The sequence below is a fragment of the Solea solea genome, chromosome 11 (genome assembly GCF_958295425.1).
Source record: "Solea solea chromosome 11, fSolSol10.1, whole genome shotgun sequence".
In the NCBI taxonomy this organism is placed as follows: Eukaryota; Metazoa; Chordata; class Actinopteri; order Pleuronectiformes; family Soleidae; genus Solea; species Solea solea.
This window is the reverse complement of record NC_081144.1, coordinates 20580595-20600496: the sequence shown is the minus strand read 5'-3', so window position 1 is coordinate 20600496 and position 19902 is coordinate 20580595. Positions and strand designations below refer to the sequence as shown.

Genomic DNA, 19902 nt, shown 5'->3' with positions numbered 1-19902 from the left:
TGACCTTACAAATGATATACTGGGGGGTATTTTTACATCTCAGTGAGACAAAATAATACATTGACACCCACAAACAAGAGAAATTTGTAAGATATATGGTAGCAAATATTGAAGAATAAAATAAAAACAATTGAAGGAGGGATGGAAATATTTGAGTGTGTGGCTGAGGTCAGCACGCAGCCAGAGGAGATAGAAAAACTCAAGACTAAAGACAGACAGGGACTGTTTCAATTCGCTTTCCATTCATTCAAGCCCCGACAAACTGCACTTTTAAATCGTTACACCTTTTTCAACCCTCAACGATTTGGGCTTTTGGAGAAATAGTTAAAAGTTGTTCTAATCAGCACACCGATGGTCGTTTCCACTTTATTTCAAATTGACCCTCAGTGTAAGGAAGAAGACAATGAGGAAATAAAACATTGACAGGGTTAGAATGCAGCAGAAAATTAGGTTAACGGGGGAGAGGAGTGACTTTGAAAATTGCAATGAAACTTACCATTAACTCTATCTCATCTGCCGACTACAGAGGGTGGGAAAGAGGGAGAAAGAGCAGTGGGGGGTTTAGTCACAAAGATTAAGACAGACACACAAAGAGTGAGGAAAATGCAGCTTCATTACAATACAATGTTTAGGTTAAGCACAATTCAAATCCTATTCATTCAACTGCATATAACATTTCTGCAATCACGTCCAAAGTCAAATATTTGATGAGATCATATTCTCTGAGAAATATGGAAACAATGTCAATAATGACATTAATCAGGGCTGTATGACATTTGTCTGTCGTCTATTTTCAGGACTGTAACTGTCATATAATTCAAGTGGAGATCATTCCACGATGTGCTTCATGGTGCTTAAACTTGCAGAAATGTCATTTACATGCATTCATTTCATTATTCATTGATCGATCTTTGTCATTTTTCTAAAACAATAACACAACAACTGCACTGACTGTATGTTTTTTACGTCACTTCGACAACACACGCACCTCATTTGTGCTTCGCAGAAACGAGACGTCAACGTTCAGGCTGCACAAACAAGGCTAACAATGATTCTTAACTGACAAATACAAATGGAGCAACTTTTAATGCCGTCACATCAGAGAGGGCTTTTTGTGGATTACACACTGAAGTATAAACAAACTTTATGTAACTTGCTGTCAATTTGTGCATACAGTGTGCAGTTCACTACACTTATTTTGACACCAGATGGGCACATTGTCACACTGGGAGCCTGGCATGTAGAAAGTTTAAATAATAACTCCAAAATATAAAATGACAGGCTGTCAGATAGTGACTGAACTAAACTAATGTACTAAATCTCACACATCTGGTCCAACCACCAAATTAATGCCAGTCACTAGGTTTTGAGGCAATCTTATCCTGGGTCTGACTAACAGCACTGTGGCAGTGAAAATTAGCATCAGACTACACTCACACATGCAACCACAGACAGAGGAAGGAAGATTCATCATAATTATCAGGGCTGTTGAACGGCGAATCAAATCAGGGGCATAAACAGACTTGAAACTGTGGAGAGGCAGCGATCGAGCGGGGGTGCCTGATACTGATGTGAGAGAAGCGTACAGTGGAGCATGTTAATGCAGGTGATATGAGGAAGTGAAATTGTTCATGTGCCAATTTTACATCTTAGACAAGTATCTGTAATAATCAGGGATTAAGAAGAGACAGGACGGCTTTCATAATACATATACATATACATATATATATATATATATATATATATATCTCAATCAATCAATCAATAAATAAATAAATAAAACAAAACACATCTCTCCTTCATATCTGTGTCTCTCTGTGTGCTGGCACTGTTTTAATTTGCAGTCAGAGAAGGAGCTGCAAGGGAATCACATGACTCCTCTGGTGTCCCTCCAGGGACCTGTGAGTCTGAGGTAGATAATAGTCAGCCAGGCGTGACTTCACACACAACACACCACATCAAGACTCACACACAGAGGACGGCTGCGGCTCTTATTAATGATGCACCGACTCTGAAATTCTGGCCCTAAACCAATTCTTTAAATTAAAATTTGGCTGGTTGCCAATAAAATAGTTGTTTGTGTTGTTGTTGTTCTTTGTGGCACACAAAGAAATCTTAATTTTTAAATCTATCACATTGTCACAGTATCGCATGATCAAACTGGCATCTTTACTTTAATATTTCGCCGTAATATAAAAATAATAAGCCTTAAGTTCTTAAAATGTACTTGCTATTGTGGTTTCCTGCAAGAATAGCTAATGTTTGATTTAATATGGGAAGCCAAACTTCTCAAATGTTCGATGTTGTCAGAATACAACAATTTTGCCACAAGGTTTATTTCTTTTTAATATTGATACAACAGAAACAGAAAAACAAAAATAACAGAAAAATATTTAGCGTTCAATACTTGCACTTGCCCCGAGTCCAGAGCAGTATGAAACACATAAATATAATTAAAAGTTAAGGAAGAAAAGGTCATGAAATGATTGTCCTCTCTATCTAGTAATTGTTGTACATCAGCGGCATCAGTGGGAGTTTTTACCTCTAAGCTTTATGAACGATGAGCAAATATAACAAACACACAAAAGTCAGCTCAGGATTATCCCAACACCAAATTAATCCCTAAACTGCATAGTGGAGCTGTCCGTTTGTAGTATCGTACAATCACAACTGACATCGGTTCCTGGACTTAGTGCACCTGCACAAAAAAAAGTAATTTAATATGCTGAGATGCTCAATCACACCGCAGTGTCCATTTATATGGACATACATAAGACATGGTAGAGGGCAGTGTTGTCATCAGCAAAGGTGCACACAATTTACTCAGCGCTCAAATGAATTAGTCATGTCGAAGAATAAATATATGCAGGACATGGAGCTTTTAAAGCACCATTTAGATCACAACAGACACTATTTTAGAACACCACACTAACATTCACTCCTTTATTGGTTGTTAATATGCAAGGAAGTATTTCCTTAAATGCTACAAGCGACAAAATGTAGGACTTTCAACTTTCAAATAATGTCCAAGATTATTTTGAGGATACAAAGCCTCTATCAAAGCCGGAGCATCGCCTGCATTGGCACTATGCAACTTCTGGTTTTGGGTCCGAGCCACAAAAAGAACTACAACATTCTACTTCAAGGCATACGTCACAGACAACTGGACAAAGGGCCCATTGCAGTGATCCAGGTTGGATACCCCCAATTTATGCTAATTTATCCTAAAATGCAAAAAGCTAAAAAAAAATATCCATAAGAAAATGAATAATCTACGTAAAGTACAGCACAGCTGACAAGGTTGTTTTTCTCTAAAAATAAATTAAACAAATATATTTTTGAGAAAAACAACAACAACAACAACAGGGAACAAGAGTAAAAAGATAACAAATGTAAACAAGTTATTAATAAGGTGTATAACTGTATCTGGCAGCTGCTGGCTATGGGCTAAGTGGGAGATAATCTTACATAGTGTATTCTTCCTGCCCCTGGCACCTTCTGTGTATGAATCTATTCAGTGCAGAGCTTGAGGTGTGAAGCATCTACAGTATTTTAATGCTACAAAGAGAGTAAAAATGTGTAAATGTGTGATAATAAAAGAAAACAAGCCAGAGATAGTAGTGGGGAAACTGAGCTGGACACAATAAAGAAAGAACAGAGAGAGAGAGACAGTTATTACAGAAATGACTTAGGGACTCGAACCATAAAAATCTGTTTCAGTTTAAATCATACGGCATAGAAGAGCATCAGACAATCTGAGGTAATCACAGCACGGTCCAGGAGAGGGCTCCCTGAGCACCACTTGGCCTTGTCCATTTTGAAATGGCAGAAGGACAGGAAAATAACATGGTGATGTTTCTTTTTGGGTAAAGTGTCCAAGTGCCCTATGGCCTAGAATCCAATTGCTCCAGTCCCAGTGTAATGACGCCAAAGATTAACATGCACACCAAATAGACTAAAGATGTCTGAGCTGGGCAAGCAACCAAAAAAACCGACAGAGAATCTCAACCCCAGCAGACAGTGAGAACATTTTAAAGTCATTTTTTTTTAATAAGTATGCATGATATTGGACTTACTTACCAATATACCAGGAGGGCTTGGGCTGATAAAAGATACGATACTGTAGATATATATACATTGTTCTGTGCACGCAAATGCAGAGGTCATTCAGTCTCTTCTGTAGAGAAATTAACATCATATTTTTAAGAACTCTATCCATTACACAGTATCAGGCACATCGTTTTTCATTACTTCCTAGTACCTCACAGGCTACTAAGAGGCAGGGTCGTGATAGCACGTTTGCACAAAACTGCCATGACGCCATTTTATCTGGTCCAGCTCTCTCTGGATCCACCGCGGTGTATTTTGCAGACAGCAGCCATGTATGTGTCGCTGTAGCGCACATGCCAGTTTTTAATAATGGTAGGTTTGATTTTTGTGTCGGACGTCGCCAGAGCAGGTAACAAATAAAGCACCAGGTACTATCCCTAATGGAAAAGCAAAAAAATTGGGTTGTGTTGAGCCATGTAGTGCTCGAACGGTCTAATGGAAAAGCCCAATTTGAGTGTTTGCCAAGTTCCAAAAGCCAATATTGGCTATCGCGCCAATAATAACATACCATAACATCAGAGCTTCAACACCTTTATGACTGACACTTAACTAACATTTTTTTTTTTCCAATGCTATAGCAAAAGCTCGATAACATTCAAACCATACTACAGGTTTTGAGACTGGGCTGAAGGAACAGCAGATGGCAGCTGGCTGAGTGTGTCTGTCGGGTAGACTTGACATCACATCGACATCAGTTATGGAGGGCCAACCCCCTGATCCAATACGGAAAGCACACATGAAGCGAGCATCAGAGGGCAGAACACCAATGCTAACAGTCCAGTGGATCGACAACAAACTGCACGGGCAGGGAATACCAGTGTTTGGGCTGACAAGTAGGGCCTAGGACAGACGCGCATAAATATACACCCACATATCTCACTCTTCCTCCGTGGGCAGCATGTGTGCCATGTTGCCATCTGATAGCGGCGCCAGTCTGCCCCCCTCATTTCCCTACCCCCCTTTATTTACTCTGCTGCGTTTACTTAACACATAGCTCCCAGGGAGGCAATAAATTAGCACTTAATAATAATCTGACAAAAAAAAAACAGCCAATGAGAGTTCAGGTCTTATGAAACAGAGCAAGGTGTTTAAATATGGGCCTTCCCATTCAAATGGACCAGGAAGTGCTGGACCAGACAGCATTGATTCTGCAATTATATACAGATGATATAGAATATCCCACTCCTCCAGGGGAACACAATGGCACTTCTCATCTTTCCAAGCTGTATTGCAACACCCAATCTTCTTTTAGCATGATGACACAGTGTATTGCCCTTTAACTGCTTCAGCAAGCTTTAACAAAGTCATTTCTAATGTGAAAATGTAGCTTTTTATTATCTATAGACCAGTCTGAAACTGCTTTTTCACCAAAAGCAGCTCGCCTATGGTTTCTGAGAGCCCTCCCCTGGACTACTGTATGCTGTGATTACCTAAAACGGTCTGATGCGGTTCTAGCCTGTGTCTCCCCTCACTTAGCTCACAGCGTACCTCTTGGCATTTTCCAAAATCAGGCTTGCTTCAGAGGAAGGGGATTTATTTACCCTTTAAAAAGAACTGCAAACAGCCTTGGACACTCTCTCTGTGTCATAAAGCACACTAACTTTTAGAAGTAGGACATTTTGTGTTTTAAAATCACAATCGAGTTGTCACCAGGAAGTGACAAGTGAGGTCCCAAACAGAAAGGTGCCAAAAAGTAAAATGGTATGTATCAGCTATTTTGGTGTCCTTCACAACTTTTGACAGCCGAAATGCAAATAATTACTCGACTTTATCAAACTGTACCATTTGGTAGAAACAAGGCTCCCATTTTGCAGCAATTACAGTTGATCGACACCCACTTTCCACAGTCTCCGTGTATTTTTAGTGTACCAAGATTAACTGGACGTCTTGTCCGTCTACTCGCTTACGTGGCTTGTCCTACCTGACTATCTGACAGTGCGGACGGAAGCTGGCTTCTGAGCAGCCTAATAGCTTTACATGCAGAACCATGTCAGCTCCTGCTGATTACAATTACTGATACAACTGCAGGCTTATCTGTACCGCAGCACCCTCCACCTCATCTACCCACTCCTTCACTCACCACTTTCCCTCTATTTCCTTCAATCCTGCCATCTCCTCACCACATCACTTCCCAACATTCTCTCTCCCTTTTCTCTCTAGTTCACCAGTCTGTTTCATTACATCTCGTCTTTACTTCCTTTACCCTAACTGTTTTTCCCTTCACAGTCGTTCTCCCTCCTCATTTTTACAACTCAAACAATAATTAAACTTCTGAGTGAGAGTTCATTTTTCTCAAGGTGCGCATTCGGATTTAAAGCACATGTTCGTCGACCACATTCAGTAACGCTCCTTTAAATTGCTTCGACAATGTAAATCAATTGAAATTCAAGACAGCATCTGTGTGCCGAGCAAAGCAACTCATTTACCCTGTTTTTCACTCATCTAAATGGCATAATAGCTGTGTGTTACCATATGTCTGACTAAATAAGCAGTCAGAGGAGGACATGATAAAACATCAAGCAATTCAACAGCTCATACGTACCGCTATAATGAAGCATGTCCCCATCTGCCTCGGTCTGTTTCACTGTGTGTGTGTGCATGAACACAGCTGTTTCCCACACACCCTCAGCAAAAGTCTGAATGAGATTTCTGAGTGTGTGCGGAAAAAAAAAGACAACAGTGTTGCCCCATCAGCAGACAATCCCTAGCTGATTACAAGGATTTAGGTATAAACAAGAGAGGCAAGTTTGTCCAATCAGAGCCAACATCTGGCTCATTCCAGCAGGGCTGCCTGCAAACAGATACAAGACTAGAGGAATCCCAGCTCGTATCTTAAACTGGACTGGTGATGCTGCCTCAGAAAACCATCTGGGAACCAAAGGCAAAAAAGAATTTAGGTGGTCTTTGTTGTAAAGCAGCAGAGGCATTGTTAGAGGAGCACTCCTGGGATGTAATGGATATTCGGTGCTAGTGGTGCTTCAATTACAATTACAGCAATAGATATATACAGAAAACCACAGATGGCGAGACAAAGGTAAATAATACATAGATGAAGGCGTCTATAATAAATAAATGAAATGAAACCCACACATCAAAGGATCCCAAAGTCTGAGCCTTAGGGACTGGTTCAAATAGTACTTTTTTTACCTACTATATATAGTAGTCTGTATTTAAAACTGCAGTGCATACTTTTAAATGTCAACAAATGACTGTTGCATTCAAACCATTATCAAAATAGTTCACAAAATGCTGATTCCACCCATCATCTCCACAAGACTATCTCTGTGTTCAGTATAGCGATGTTTAGATCTTGTGTTGCCTGGTGACATTTCCGTGATTTGTTTTAATGTCAAGGCAGATGGAGGCAACAGTAACAATGTGCAACAAGTTGGAGTGTTTGAGTGCCTATGAAGAGTTTCTGAACTTCTACCGCACCAGAAAACCCAGTCAGTGAGCAGTTTGACAGGACACTTCTTTTCCCCTTCCAACCCATGCTGCAGATGCATACATGCAAATGCTCCCTCAGTCAAGACAGATAGTATTGCTTGACAGAGCACCAAAAACACCATTCTAGAAAAATTGTGCATTGTTTCTGTTCACAAAGACCAAACAGTGGCTGAATAACAACAAACTAACAGAAATCAACAAAAAATTGTGCGCTGAAGCTTTAAAGCTGGAGTCCATATCATTTGGTTATTTTGTTAAACAAATCCGGACATGACTGAGGGAGTATGTGTTAGTATACAGTGCCAGCACAGGGGTGTACAGGGGCAAGTAGCATTTTATTCAGTGCAGTACTTTTCTCACTCACAGTTTTAAGTGCCATGAGTAGATCGTGTTAATTCATTTCACTCTCTTTGACACCATTAATATGTTGAACAGTAAAAGTACTATACTATGATGTAACCACTTCTGCTCACCAAATTGCCAGGGGGGGAAACCTGTCAATTAAAATCAGGCAGAGGTTGGGCTGTCTGTGTGTGTGTGTGTGTGTGTGTGTGTGTGTGTGCGAGATGGGGGTCGCTCTGTGACATCATCGGGCCACAGAAAAAATGGAGAATGACACAGAATCACAAGTCAACTATACTGGAGGGCTCTTTTAAGTGTAGCTCTTCTTTTTTGCAAAAAATCCCTTCAAGCAGACATTACAGTGGAAGGGGAGCACAGTGGCTCCAAGTTAAATCAGTTCATGCTGTGGGCTCCTGGCTCAGTAATGACTCGGACTGTAAGCCCTCGGTGCAAAGCATACAGTTACAGTTTAGTTATTGTGTAAAAAAGATAACCGCAAACATACATGCATTACGATGCTCTTATAGGACTGCCATTTGCAAACACTACCAAGCCATGTGAAGGTCTTAGGGGAAAATAATGCAAGTCCAAATGTTAAATGGTTTGTACTAATATAGCCCTAATATATTCTTGAGGACCACTCAATACTGCTTTACACCACAGTTTTGCCATTCACACATTTTTCATACCCACTCACACGCTGCCATCACCACTATCAGACGCAACGTGGGGTTAAGTGTCTTGCCCAAGGACACATCAGCATGTAGACTACTGAACCCACAACCTCTCAGTTGAACGACAACTCGCTCTAGCACTAATCTACTGTCGCCCTCAAATGCCACACCATCACAGTACAACCTCATACTTTAGTTTTCAGCTCGACCTCTATAAAGACAGAGGTTCCATGTTATGTGTTCACCTAAAAAAAACTATGTAAAGAGACAACCTACAGATCACCTACAGGTGTGCAATACTTATAAATAAGTATTGCACACTTACTTATAAGTGTGCAATATTTCATGTGCGTACAGAACCGCGTTTGTTGCAAGAGTCTGGGTAGATGTGGTTGAGAAACTAATGTTGAGTCCTAAATGCACTGCAGGCCTGACTACATCTTTAAATTGCTCTTGTGAATGGATCTGGACATGCTTTTTTAACCATATGGGGATTTATGTTGAGATTGTATACTTGACTAACTATACTGGTCGAGGGGTGAGCATTGCAGGGGAATACTAAATTAAGTTCCATGGGGGATACACGTTCAGCTGTGGTGGCATGTGGTGCTTCAGAAATGGAACAAAATAATAGATAAGCCCCTGTATTCCTTTTTATTTTTTTCTTTCAAACTTGAGAGAATTAGGACTTTCAAGTTTAGAAAGGACTATCGAGAGTCAGAGGTGTGTGACCGGTGATGAAGAATCTCACTCAATGATTAATACAGATTTTGAATCAAACTAAGTGCCTTTAATAAATGATCATGTCTGCGTTCCCCATAAAAGCAGCTGAGGAGAAGAATGTATGACACATTTTGAACCTTATTATAAAATGTACCTGTCACTCATCCACATTCTTATCAATGTATCAGCGATGTGAGAGATGGCAGGTCACTATGTGGGTACACAAACAGTGGATTAGTGACTACATAAGAAACCTGAGGCACAATATTGACGACCGGCCTTCCAATTAGAGAAATGAAAACTTGTAATTTGACTTAATACTGTCCGTGATGGACACAGAGACAAAGCAACAGACAAAATAATACACTATAGAGAGAGCGAGAGAATTTCCTGTTCATGTTAAGTACTGCAAGTGCCTCATGGAATATACATTTGGTGCCATCTAGTGGCACTTAGAGGAACTGGTATTCTCAATGAATCGGTTTGATTTCATTACATGGGAAGAAAGGCACACCTTTGGTCCCAGGTGTACAGATTAGGTCTGCACACCTAATCTGTACATGTAGTACATTTTGCACAAGTTTTAAATAGCTGAAATGTAAAACTGGGAACTAAAATGTATCACCTAAAAAAAAACAAATCACATTGTGTGGAGTAATTGTGGAAAACAACTACACAGTCAATATAACAGAATTATACTCAATAACTAATAGGTGTGTTTACTGAGAGGAGCATGTGTCTTTGTGTTTGAAAAAATTAAAGCAGTAATAACTGAGAGCTTTCTGTCACCAGAACAAACCCATAAAGCAACATCTATTACACTCATAAAATTGAGTCTTAATGGTAAATGGTAGATGTGTAGCTTGTAAATTGTGGGCTATTGTAAAAAAAAAAAAAAAAAAAAAAAAAAAAAGATCCAAAACAGTGGCCTCCATCGAGATGAGTCAGCTCCTGGTACAAATAGAAAAAACTCATTCCACAAAAACCAAATGAAAATAATTTCAACAAAATTTTACACACTGGACCTTGAAGATTTTACTTTCATTCCTACTAAAAAAAAAAAAAACACATTACTCAAATGAAATATACAAAATATAAGCAAGTATGTGTTTGCAGTTCCATGCTACTAAGGAGAGGAAGTCTTTATTTTTTAGGAACAATCTCGTTACTGCTTGCTGCCACCTTGTTAGTCTTTCTGAGGAAATGCCAGGGGTAGAGGCTGCAGTGCTGCACCACGATGAACTACAGAAGCCCAAGGGGAGCAGCAGTGGAAGTTAAAGAGAAATCAATTTTCATTTAAAACAAATCATTCTATACCATTAATTCAAATTACTTCATTAAACCGATTGCCCAGCCCTACTCAATACTGCTTCTGATGACGTGTAATCCTCGTGCAAAAATGCTGAAGTACCCCTTTAATTCTGACCTTTGAAGTGAAGACTCTCACTGGACATAAGTTGAATAGTTAAGAACAGGACGCCTTAACATCACCACACCAAAAGCAGCCAATTGAGCCACTTCAACCAATGAATGTATATTTGTCCCAAAACACATTATGCAACTGATTAAAACATGCTTCACAGAAGTGATGAGCTGAAGCACCACCAGAGGAAGTTAAAGGGCAGCCAAAAAAAACAGGCTTTCTAAATGTTACCTAAGAACAGAGAGAAAGAAATTTGCCATATTATGCAAATATGACTTATAACCTTTTTTGGGCTTTCAACAGGCTCCAAAAAGGCAATTAATACATAATAATAAGAGAAAATCCCATTTAGCCTTTTAGTTCGGCTTACTTCCTTTCTTTCCATTCTCCCATCCCCCTCTTTCATTCTGAAATATTCCGCGGAAGATTTGCTATTAACAAAGACCATTCAGCGAGCGCAGCACAGTGGACGAGGGGCCTTGGCTGACAGATGAAGAAAGGGCTGGGGGAATGGTGGGATCACGCAGTTCACCGGGAGGAGGACAAAAGGCAGGATGGGAAGAGCGAGGGAGTGAAGGTGAGGATGAGACAGAGGCGACTAAATGGCAGATGCGGCACATCATTATCTGGCTCTCTTTGACTTGTGATTCAGTGTCGCGCCCACGCACACAGGACAGGACACTCTGAGTCACCTGTAGCTCTCTTTCCTCACACCTTTGTTCCACTGTCAAGGCTAAACTCTGCACCTTACCTCCATCTGTTCATCACTCTGCAGTGATTCTGACCACAATCCTCCTCCTTTATCAACACTTTTTTCCTGCAGTAGTTCTCTGTGAAATTCACCTTTGCTACATTTTCTCAGAATTCTTGACACGTTCACTTGCCTGGGAATGTTAACAAGTACTTTTCCTCCTTCTTCCCTTCATTAACTTCACAGAAGGTGGTCATTCCTTCATCCATCGTTTGTTTCCCTTCACTCTTCTCATCCTGTCCTTGTCAAAATATGGTGGTTAGATATGCATCCCTCCTGTGTCTTCTCTCTCTCATTCATATTATTATTCATTCTGTCGTTCCTTCCTTGTCCTGTGCGTTCAGAATTTGTATTTTCTCATCATCAACCCCTCCCTTTCACCCTCTCATCCTTCCCATCTTCCTGTGTAAAGTGTTTAATCGTGTACCCTTCTTTTTAAATCAGACCTCCATCCTTTTTCTTCCATTCATCCTATCAAGGCAGCAAAGAGACTTTAACAATGTTCACTCCCCCCTTCTCTTTTTTCCCCCCCATCATTGCTCTTCTCTTCCACCTCCTTGTGATCCTCCAGGAAATTGTTAAATCACTCATGGAGACTTTTTTTCACCTTTTCATTCATTCCCCTCTTTGGCTCCGTTCCACAGAAAAGATACGTCATCTTCTCCTTTATTCCCATTTCTTACTGGCTCCTCATCATTTCCTCACTCTAACTTTTACAAAGTGTTCAGTCACTGCTTGTCCTTCCTCGCATCCTAACTCAATTACTTAGCAAATTCTAAATCGAATGCCACCTCTTATTCCTCATCTTTTCACATATTCACCCCTCGTTCTTTTTTCCCCAGAGTGGCAGGTAATGATCAAGCAAATTTTGACACGTACGTATGACAATGTAAGTGATAATACAATCTATGTTTATTTACTATGTAGTAGGGGTGCAACGGATCAAAAAACTCACGGATCGGATCGTTCCGCGGATCAGAGTCACGGATCGGATCATTTTTCGGATCAGCAAAAAAAGTCTGGCACAGTCTTTTCGCTGAAGTGGGTGCACGACGGCGCACCGTCGTAACGTGGCTCAAGCACTTTCAGCATGTGTTTAAAGCCCTCGTTTTGCACAACCGAATATGGCCTCATGTCTGCACCTATAAACACACTGATGGCGTTTGTGATGGCTTTAGCTCGGTCTGATTGTGCAACAAGGGGCTGCTTAAATGCCGCGGTGATAAGCGGTTGTTGAGCAGCCTTCGTTTTCACTCCTGTCAGTGAAACACCGGGGTGATGTCGCTTCAAATGCGTGGCCATGCTTGATGTGTTTTCACTGTCATATGGCTTTCTTGTGCCACAGTGCCTACACACCGTCTCGGTTTTATCCACTAACCTCTTTCCTTCGTCATTATATTTGACAGGGAAGCCAAAATGCTTCCATACAGGGGTTTAAATGACGCGGGGCGTTCAAGCTCCTCCGTTCCTCTGCTCGCCATGACCGCGCTGTGTGCACAACTTTTTTTTCATAAATCAATCCGCGGATCACGTGTGTGCCGAACCGAAGATATTGATCCGAAGGGATCACGGATCAATGATGATCCGTTGCAACACTACTATGTAGTCAATATTATGTCCAATTTCATGCATTTTCTTTAACACATGCAAGTCTCTGTGTACAGCAATATATAAAAATGTACATGATGTTGGGTGACTTAATTGCCGTTTCCTCCAGGTCTACACAGCATACATGGAAAAAAACAAAAGGCACTTAAGCATAAATGCCAAGTATTCTTGACATTATCTCTGTAATATAAAAAAAAAAATGAAGTAACAAGTTAATAAAAGCTACAAAAGGGCAATATTGTCAAAATCGGACAAAGTAATATTTCACCATTGGAAAGATGAATGTCTATTAAAACGGGGTCAGCTATGTAGTAGAAATGTGAAATAATATTTGAGTTGAAGTGCCTTCTTGGCCGAGAAAGGCAGAAAAATTTAATTTTGGCTCATGTAGATGAATGACAACAACTCCCAGAATGCACTGCACTCGCTGCCCCGCGAGAGTCTCACCGTCTCCGGCTTCGAAGCAGACAGCGCTAGTTGTGTAAACACACAAATCCCTGTGATGAATTAAATATATAATAAATAAGAAATGCCAAAGAAAATACTTGCAACCTGAGGCCAGTGACCGGCGCTCGCCGCCACCCGCCAGCTTCTAGTTCCCACCAAAATGCAGGTATTTTCCATTGCAGCCATATTAGTTTGAAAACTACATTCGACCATTGTCGTTCTTAGTTTACTCTGCAGAGCAAGAGACTGTTATACTGTTAGCAAAATAACTACTTCATATCGATAATTATTGAACATTTTTCATGACCTATTAGAAATGAAGAATAATAAATAAATAAATAAATAAATAAATAAATAAATAAATAAACATTTTAACTTTAACACTTTTATTCTAAACTCATAAACGTTCCTCTTATTTGAATCACTACAGTTATCAATCAGAACCACACAGAGGAAAAGAGTAAGGTCAAGCACGTTTATGAGATTTTTAAAACCAAACTTCTCAACTATGCTGACTGAAAGCATGTCCTTGGCTCTGTGATAAGTCACTGCCTCAGTTATGTCTTTGTAACGTTTCAACTTTTTTTTTATCATACGGCACTGTTGCACCTCAATAGGGCGTATAACCCAGGGGCTGTGAGCGACGAAGATGGTAGAATAAGTTTGTGGTGGGTACGGTCATCTGGTGTAATTTGTAGGCGACATTGGCGTGACTGTGGTCGGACTTTAAGTAACCAAAAAACTGCCATACTGGCGAGGTAGTGTGTCCGATCTCCTCGCTTTCAGCGCTCATTCTCGCCTCTGCTAACGATGTGTACATGCTGTTGTTGTTGTGAGTGAGACACGGGGAAGAGGATGACGCAACCAAACACATGACTGTTCAGTGATTGGCTGTTTGACTGCCCCTTCAGAGGCTCTGACCACTCTACCGGTTGCAAGCACGGTAGCAACTTGGTTTCGAGGGAGGGACCAAGTTTGTTCATGCAACCAAACCTGCTTCATCTATTGTTCTAGCGCTTTTTCCTTTTTTTCCTAATGAAGTTGAGTGACTTTATCCTATCGAACATTTTTCTATTGATATCGCGATACATATCTTTATCGTATTATCGCCCCGCCCTAGTCTACATAATAGAGTAACTAGAAACAGACAGAAACTCGTAACAGAGATCCCATGACACACTACCCTGTAGAGGATCATGCTCTCTGATTCCACAACACCAAAAAAAAAAGTCTCATCTGAGTTTAGACTGTGAGGAAATCTGCCCATACGAAATGTGGATGTGCATATATGTATTCAAAGCACAAAAAACAGTAATTACACAGAGCCCTCGGCATCAGGAAGTCCATTCCTGCTCGACTGGTCATTCCGCTCACGACGTCCCACCACCGTCTTTCTAATAGGAGTTGGAGTGTGTTGGGGTGGTGATAAGACAGGTGCAACAACGTGTCTCAACACAGGGGAGGCAGGTGGAAGAGCGGGAGGGGGGAGGGGGGGAGAATCACACGAAACTGGCATCAGCTGGTGTGTAAAACAACTTCTCCCCCCTTCCCATGACTATACCTCCAACCCCACACCAGTCCTATCTTCAACCCCAGGAAACTCTTGGGGTGCAATTTACCACTTGCAGGGAACTGATAATACTGTCTCCAGGGTAGAAAGATGAGAGTGATGGGCTAGCACAGAAAAGAGAGGAGAACCAGAGGGGGGTAGAGGGCTGGAGGAGGTAGAGAGGAGATTAAGAGCAAGGAAAAGACGAAGGAAGAAAAATATGCAAGAGGGGAGGAAGGAAGAAGAATAGCAGCCATGAAAAGGGGGAAGGAAAATAAAGAGAATCACCATACGAATTACAAACGCAATTCCACAGACCCAATTCATGTCTGCGTGAAATGCTCTGATGTGTGATTCAACCAGAGGAAAACTGCACCAGGCTGACTCACGACTCCGCTCTGAACAAATGCTTTCACTCTGTGCACAGCTTTATAGCTGAACTCGCGCCACACAAACGCCCAAGTGTTCAGTCAAGTGACTGCTGACCTGAACTCAAACGGGCACTGTGTCAAATTACACACAGACTACAGCTACAGCTCCCCCAACAGGTCACACTTGGTTGCTGCAGTACATGATATCATTCTGTGACTATCCACATGTAAACCTGAAAAAAGAGAACAACCTATCTACTTTTACAGAGGAAATTCAACTGTTTTCCAGTTGTATCATCTCACGTCACGGTGTGTGTGCATGTGTGTGTGTGTACCAGTTCTTTGGCCTTCTCAGCTTCCAGGCGTGTGTGTTGTTTTTCCCTGCTCATGGCTTTAGTCACTTCCTTTATCGCCGCCTCCCTCTCTCTCTGAGCCGCCTTTGCCAGTTCCTCCTTAAGAATCGTCTGCTTTTGTTCGTACCTGAAACACATGACCAATACTGAAAAACTGCAAAATACAAGCAAGCATTTGTCGCCAATGGTTTGTGCATTCTAACTCTGATCACAGTTAGATGTTGTAGGCATGTAAGTCCACATGGGGGCAGCATATACCAACTTTCTGCTTGCTGAAATCCACGCAGTATCATCAGCACATGGTGTAAGATGGTTGGATTTCCACAGGAATTGTGAAGTTTGAATCTTAACAAGTTTGAAAGCTGTAATTTGAACACTTGCAGTTTTTAGAATACAACACAACATTTGCAAACCTCCATGTTTCAAATGCCACTTGATGACTGTCCTACTTTTTTTAAATATTGACAGTAATCTAATCCAAAACAACTGACTCTTTAATGTAAACAGCAAAATTCCCTACAGACCGCGAGTAAAGCAGTGAAAGCGGTGTCTCTGTCACCCGAAAAAACCTGGACCTATTCATCATTTTGAACTTGAGCAGAACAGTGTCATGCTCACACAACAGTGAGCGTGACATAAGTAGCCATCTTAATCATTTATCCAGAAAGTAGATAATAAAGCCACATTTTCTTGAACCCACCTCCTCTGTTCTTCCTCAGCATACGAGTGTGGTTTACTTGTGTTTGACGGGGCACTGGTTTGGGCGCGCTGAGGTCGAGAGCTTGAGCTGGCACTGTGAGAGGCACCTGGACAAAGACGGAGAGGTCAACAAAGGTCAAAACACTCACGAGCTGTTATTCCAGCCTAAATAGGTCATGTGTGACACAAACTCAATCCAATCAAACCACTGGTGCTCTTAGAATTGAAATGTAATCCAGTGGACAATTTATGCCAAAAATCTGAGCACTCAAGGTTGCTTTATCACTTATTTATTGAGGGAAAATGAGTGAAAGGTGCCTATATCCCAGATTATCTGGCAAATAATATATCGCAGAGTGTCATAAGAAGGAGCTCAAAGACTGACATATGTTACATATGCATGACCGTGAGGTGGCCGTGAGGTGAACGATACCTGAGTCTTTCTGCGCACTCGAGGATGTGGATGATGTGCTTGCTGGAGCTATGTTGGCGACTCCTCTCATCCTCTGGAGAACATCCTCTGACAGCTAGACAGACCATGCAGAATGAATTAAAAAGACAAATTAGATGGATGGAGAGACATGAAGGCAGACGAGAAATTAAGGGTTTTCCATCCCTTGTTTTGTTTTCATGACAGCACAAACAATGGAAGTACTTGCTGCACATTGATATGTACTTAATAACAGTTAACTGGACGACAAAGCAGATCACGCGTATTATGCAGTGACATCCTAATTAAGATGAAAATCTGTTTATCGATTAAATCATATGGGGAGTGACAGAGCACCATCAACATGGGGAAAAAAAAAAACATGAACTGAACTAGGATGGCAAAATAACAAGAGATTAGTGCAGTTGTGCTGTAGAGTGTGTGTGTGTCCAGGAAAATGGGTAAACTTAGCTATACCAGAAACCACAGGAGCGAGCAGCAGTCACTGACTCACTCTTTCTATGACTCATGCCATTTGAATGAGCAGGCAGCGCCGTCAACTACCACTTTCTCTTTTGTTTCATCTTTAAGAAACAGTTTCACGAACAAGTTTACAATCACTGTGATTGAATGTGAAGTACCACACAACTGTAAACACTTAACTAACGTAGTTTATCATTTATAATCCAGTGTTTTTTTGTTTTTTTACACTTAGCTAACACACATTTGTGTGAGTATGGCTAGGTCTGACGGTGCATTCAGAATCCTCAGGGAACTTCTGCAGCTGCATGCATGCGAATGGAATAATCAAAAATCAAAGTTAAGAATAAGCTGGATGTGATCAGAAGAATTATGTACCTGTAATCACAATGAGAGGGTGGTTAGGTAAAACCTTCTTTTTTCTTTTTTGATATTAAGTTCAAGTATATGTATGAATCAATATGACAATGATAAAAATCATTAACTCTTAATTTTTTAGTCTTCAAATGCAATTGAGCTAGAATCATCTCGTAATTAAATAACTGCACTTAAGATGTGAAATGTATGGATTAAAATATCTGATGTTATATGTAATATTTGCAAAGCATACACTCTTTAAAACCATACAAATTTGTATTACTATTAAGGCTGCAAATAATAATCTCAATTCATCAAGTACTTGTGTACTTGGTCCATAAAACGTCAGAATATGTTGATCAAACCTGGAAATGATGATGTTCTCAAATGTTTGTTTTGTCCACAAACCACAATTACTCAGATTTAATGATTTCTTTGTTATATGGAGCAGAAAATATTCACATTTAAGAATCAGAAAATCTGAGGAAAAAATGTAATTATTGGAAAAAAATTACAATGAAACCTGTTAATAGATATAGTCACTGAATCATTACAATTCAAGGTAGTGCACTGTTTAATTTTGGTCGCCTTTTACTGACATCACCCCCTTTACTGTTGCTGCTATAACGTCCAGGTGAGGAAGGAAGTAGTCAGTACTATAACTAGTTAGCCAGTGTGTTGTCATTGTTTTCTAACACACACACACACTGCTTCCCAAACCAGGGGCCTATTGCACGAAAGTAGAATTATGACTACTAAACTATGCTACTAGTGAACTTAACTATGCTAACTAACAAACTATGCAGGCTTAGTCCATGCATGAACGCCAAACCAGGATGATAAGGCGTGGTTTGGTCAAGATAGGTGTCACTTATCCTGGTAAGTGCACATCTTTGAAGTAGACTGTGAGGTCGATCAGAGATTTACTGATGCAGAAATGGAGAAGACGTGTGAAGAGATGAAAGACTAAAAAATACGATATGATACAGTCGCTTTTAATAAGATCAGAGAAAAAGTCTGGCTGAACTGTGGACGGTCTGAATGCATGTTCTATACTGTAAACTTAGATTCACTTAGTATTTTTCTCGGTCTGTGGGAAATGTTTAAGAAATTTCCAGAATCGCCTGTCATGTTATGTAGCATGTAAAACACAACTGGTTTGATATAGTATATAAAGTATAGATTAATTAATTACAGTCATTTAAATATGATTAACTGTGAAGTCCCTGAGGACAAAAGCTACAATAACAAACTCGACTAGGAATGTGTGTGGACAAAACGGACGCTTTAAAAGCATCTTCATTGTAACCTATATTTCAAAAGGTTATTAATTAGAGTGGGTTAATATCATAGGCTGCAAAGTGGAATATGCGTTATTTCTAGAAAATTCAACACAGGTACATAGATAAAAATATTGCCGAATTAGTCAAAAGACCTTGAATGTTTCTGAAAACTATCGGTCATCTGTCAGACATGCTCCTTCACCGATTTCCAGGTTGAAAACCACATCTACAGCAAATTATGGCTGGAGTTTGGTATGAGGACCAAGGGGCATGCTTGAATAGCCTCAGGTCATCTATCCACCTGCCCCTGCATCCCTCTACAACACCCTCCTCACTTCAGCAGTCGCTTTAAAGGCTGCAGACTTAACGTCCCTTAATCCCATTCAAAAGGGACAACTTCTACCGTTTGCTGTGCAGCAACATGCTAACGCCTCGGTGTAACATTGAAGTAGGGTTAGCATGGCTTATCAAGCGCTAGCTTGATTAGCATTACCTTGACTCCACGAAGAATCCTGACTCTGTCCTCATCGTCCACACCGAACGACACTTTCCTGGTTGTACTTTCCCCCGAGCCCATGTCCGCTGGAAGCAAGTGACTGCTTTACTGAAGTCCTTTCGTAGAACAATGTCACTTACATGGAATAATGTAAGCGTCCTTCCCGATGACAGAATTTGTGACAGATGGTAATCAGTCTGGGTTGCCAGATTGGTGTTTATCCATCCCCCTCTCACGGATATTTGTAAATAATATCACACCGCGACATATAAAAAGATGGAGAAAATAACCTAAATTACTCATAAAAATAATTGTATGTGCGTTTTATACGTATGTTTAGATTAAATCATATAACTGTC

General features: G+C 40.6%; 1 protein-coding gene across 2 annotated transcripts in view; it reads right to left on the bottom strand.

Moving 5' to 3' along the window:
* The window catches only part of chchd6a (coiled-coil-helix-coiled-coil-helix domain containing 6a), a 68198-nt gene extending 48459 nt beyond the window's left edge, over positions 1-19739 (bottom strand). The window contains exons 1-5 of one of the 2 annotated variants that reach the window (XM_058643944.1): positions 19541-19739; positions 16931-17024; positions 16499-16604; positions 15781-15925; positions 497-520 (exon numbers count right to left, since the gene is read on the bottom strand). In XM_058643944.1, the coding sequence (XP_058499927.1) occupies positions 497-520; positions 15781-15925; positions 16499-16604; positions 16931-17024; positions 19541-19624 (453 nt within the window). In that variant the 5' untranslated portion in view covers positions 19625-19739. The remainder of the gene's footprint in view (positions 1-496; positions 521-15780; positions 15926-16498; positions 16605-16930; positions 17025-19540) is intronic. The other variant, XM_058643945.1, reaches the window with a different exon arrangement.
* Between the last annotated feature and the right edge of the window lie 163 nt (positions 19740-19902).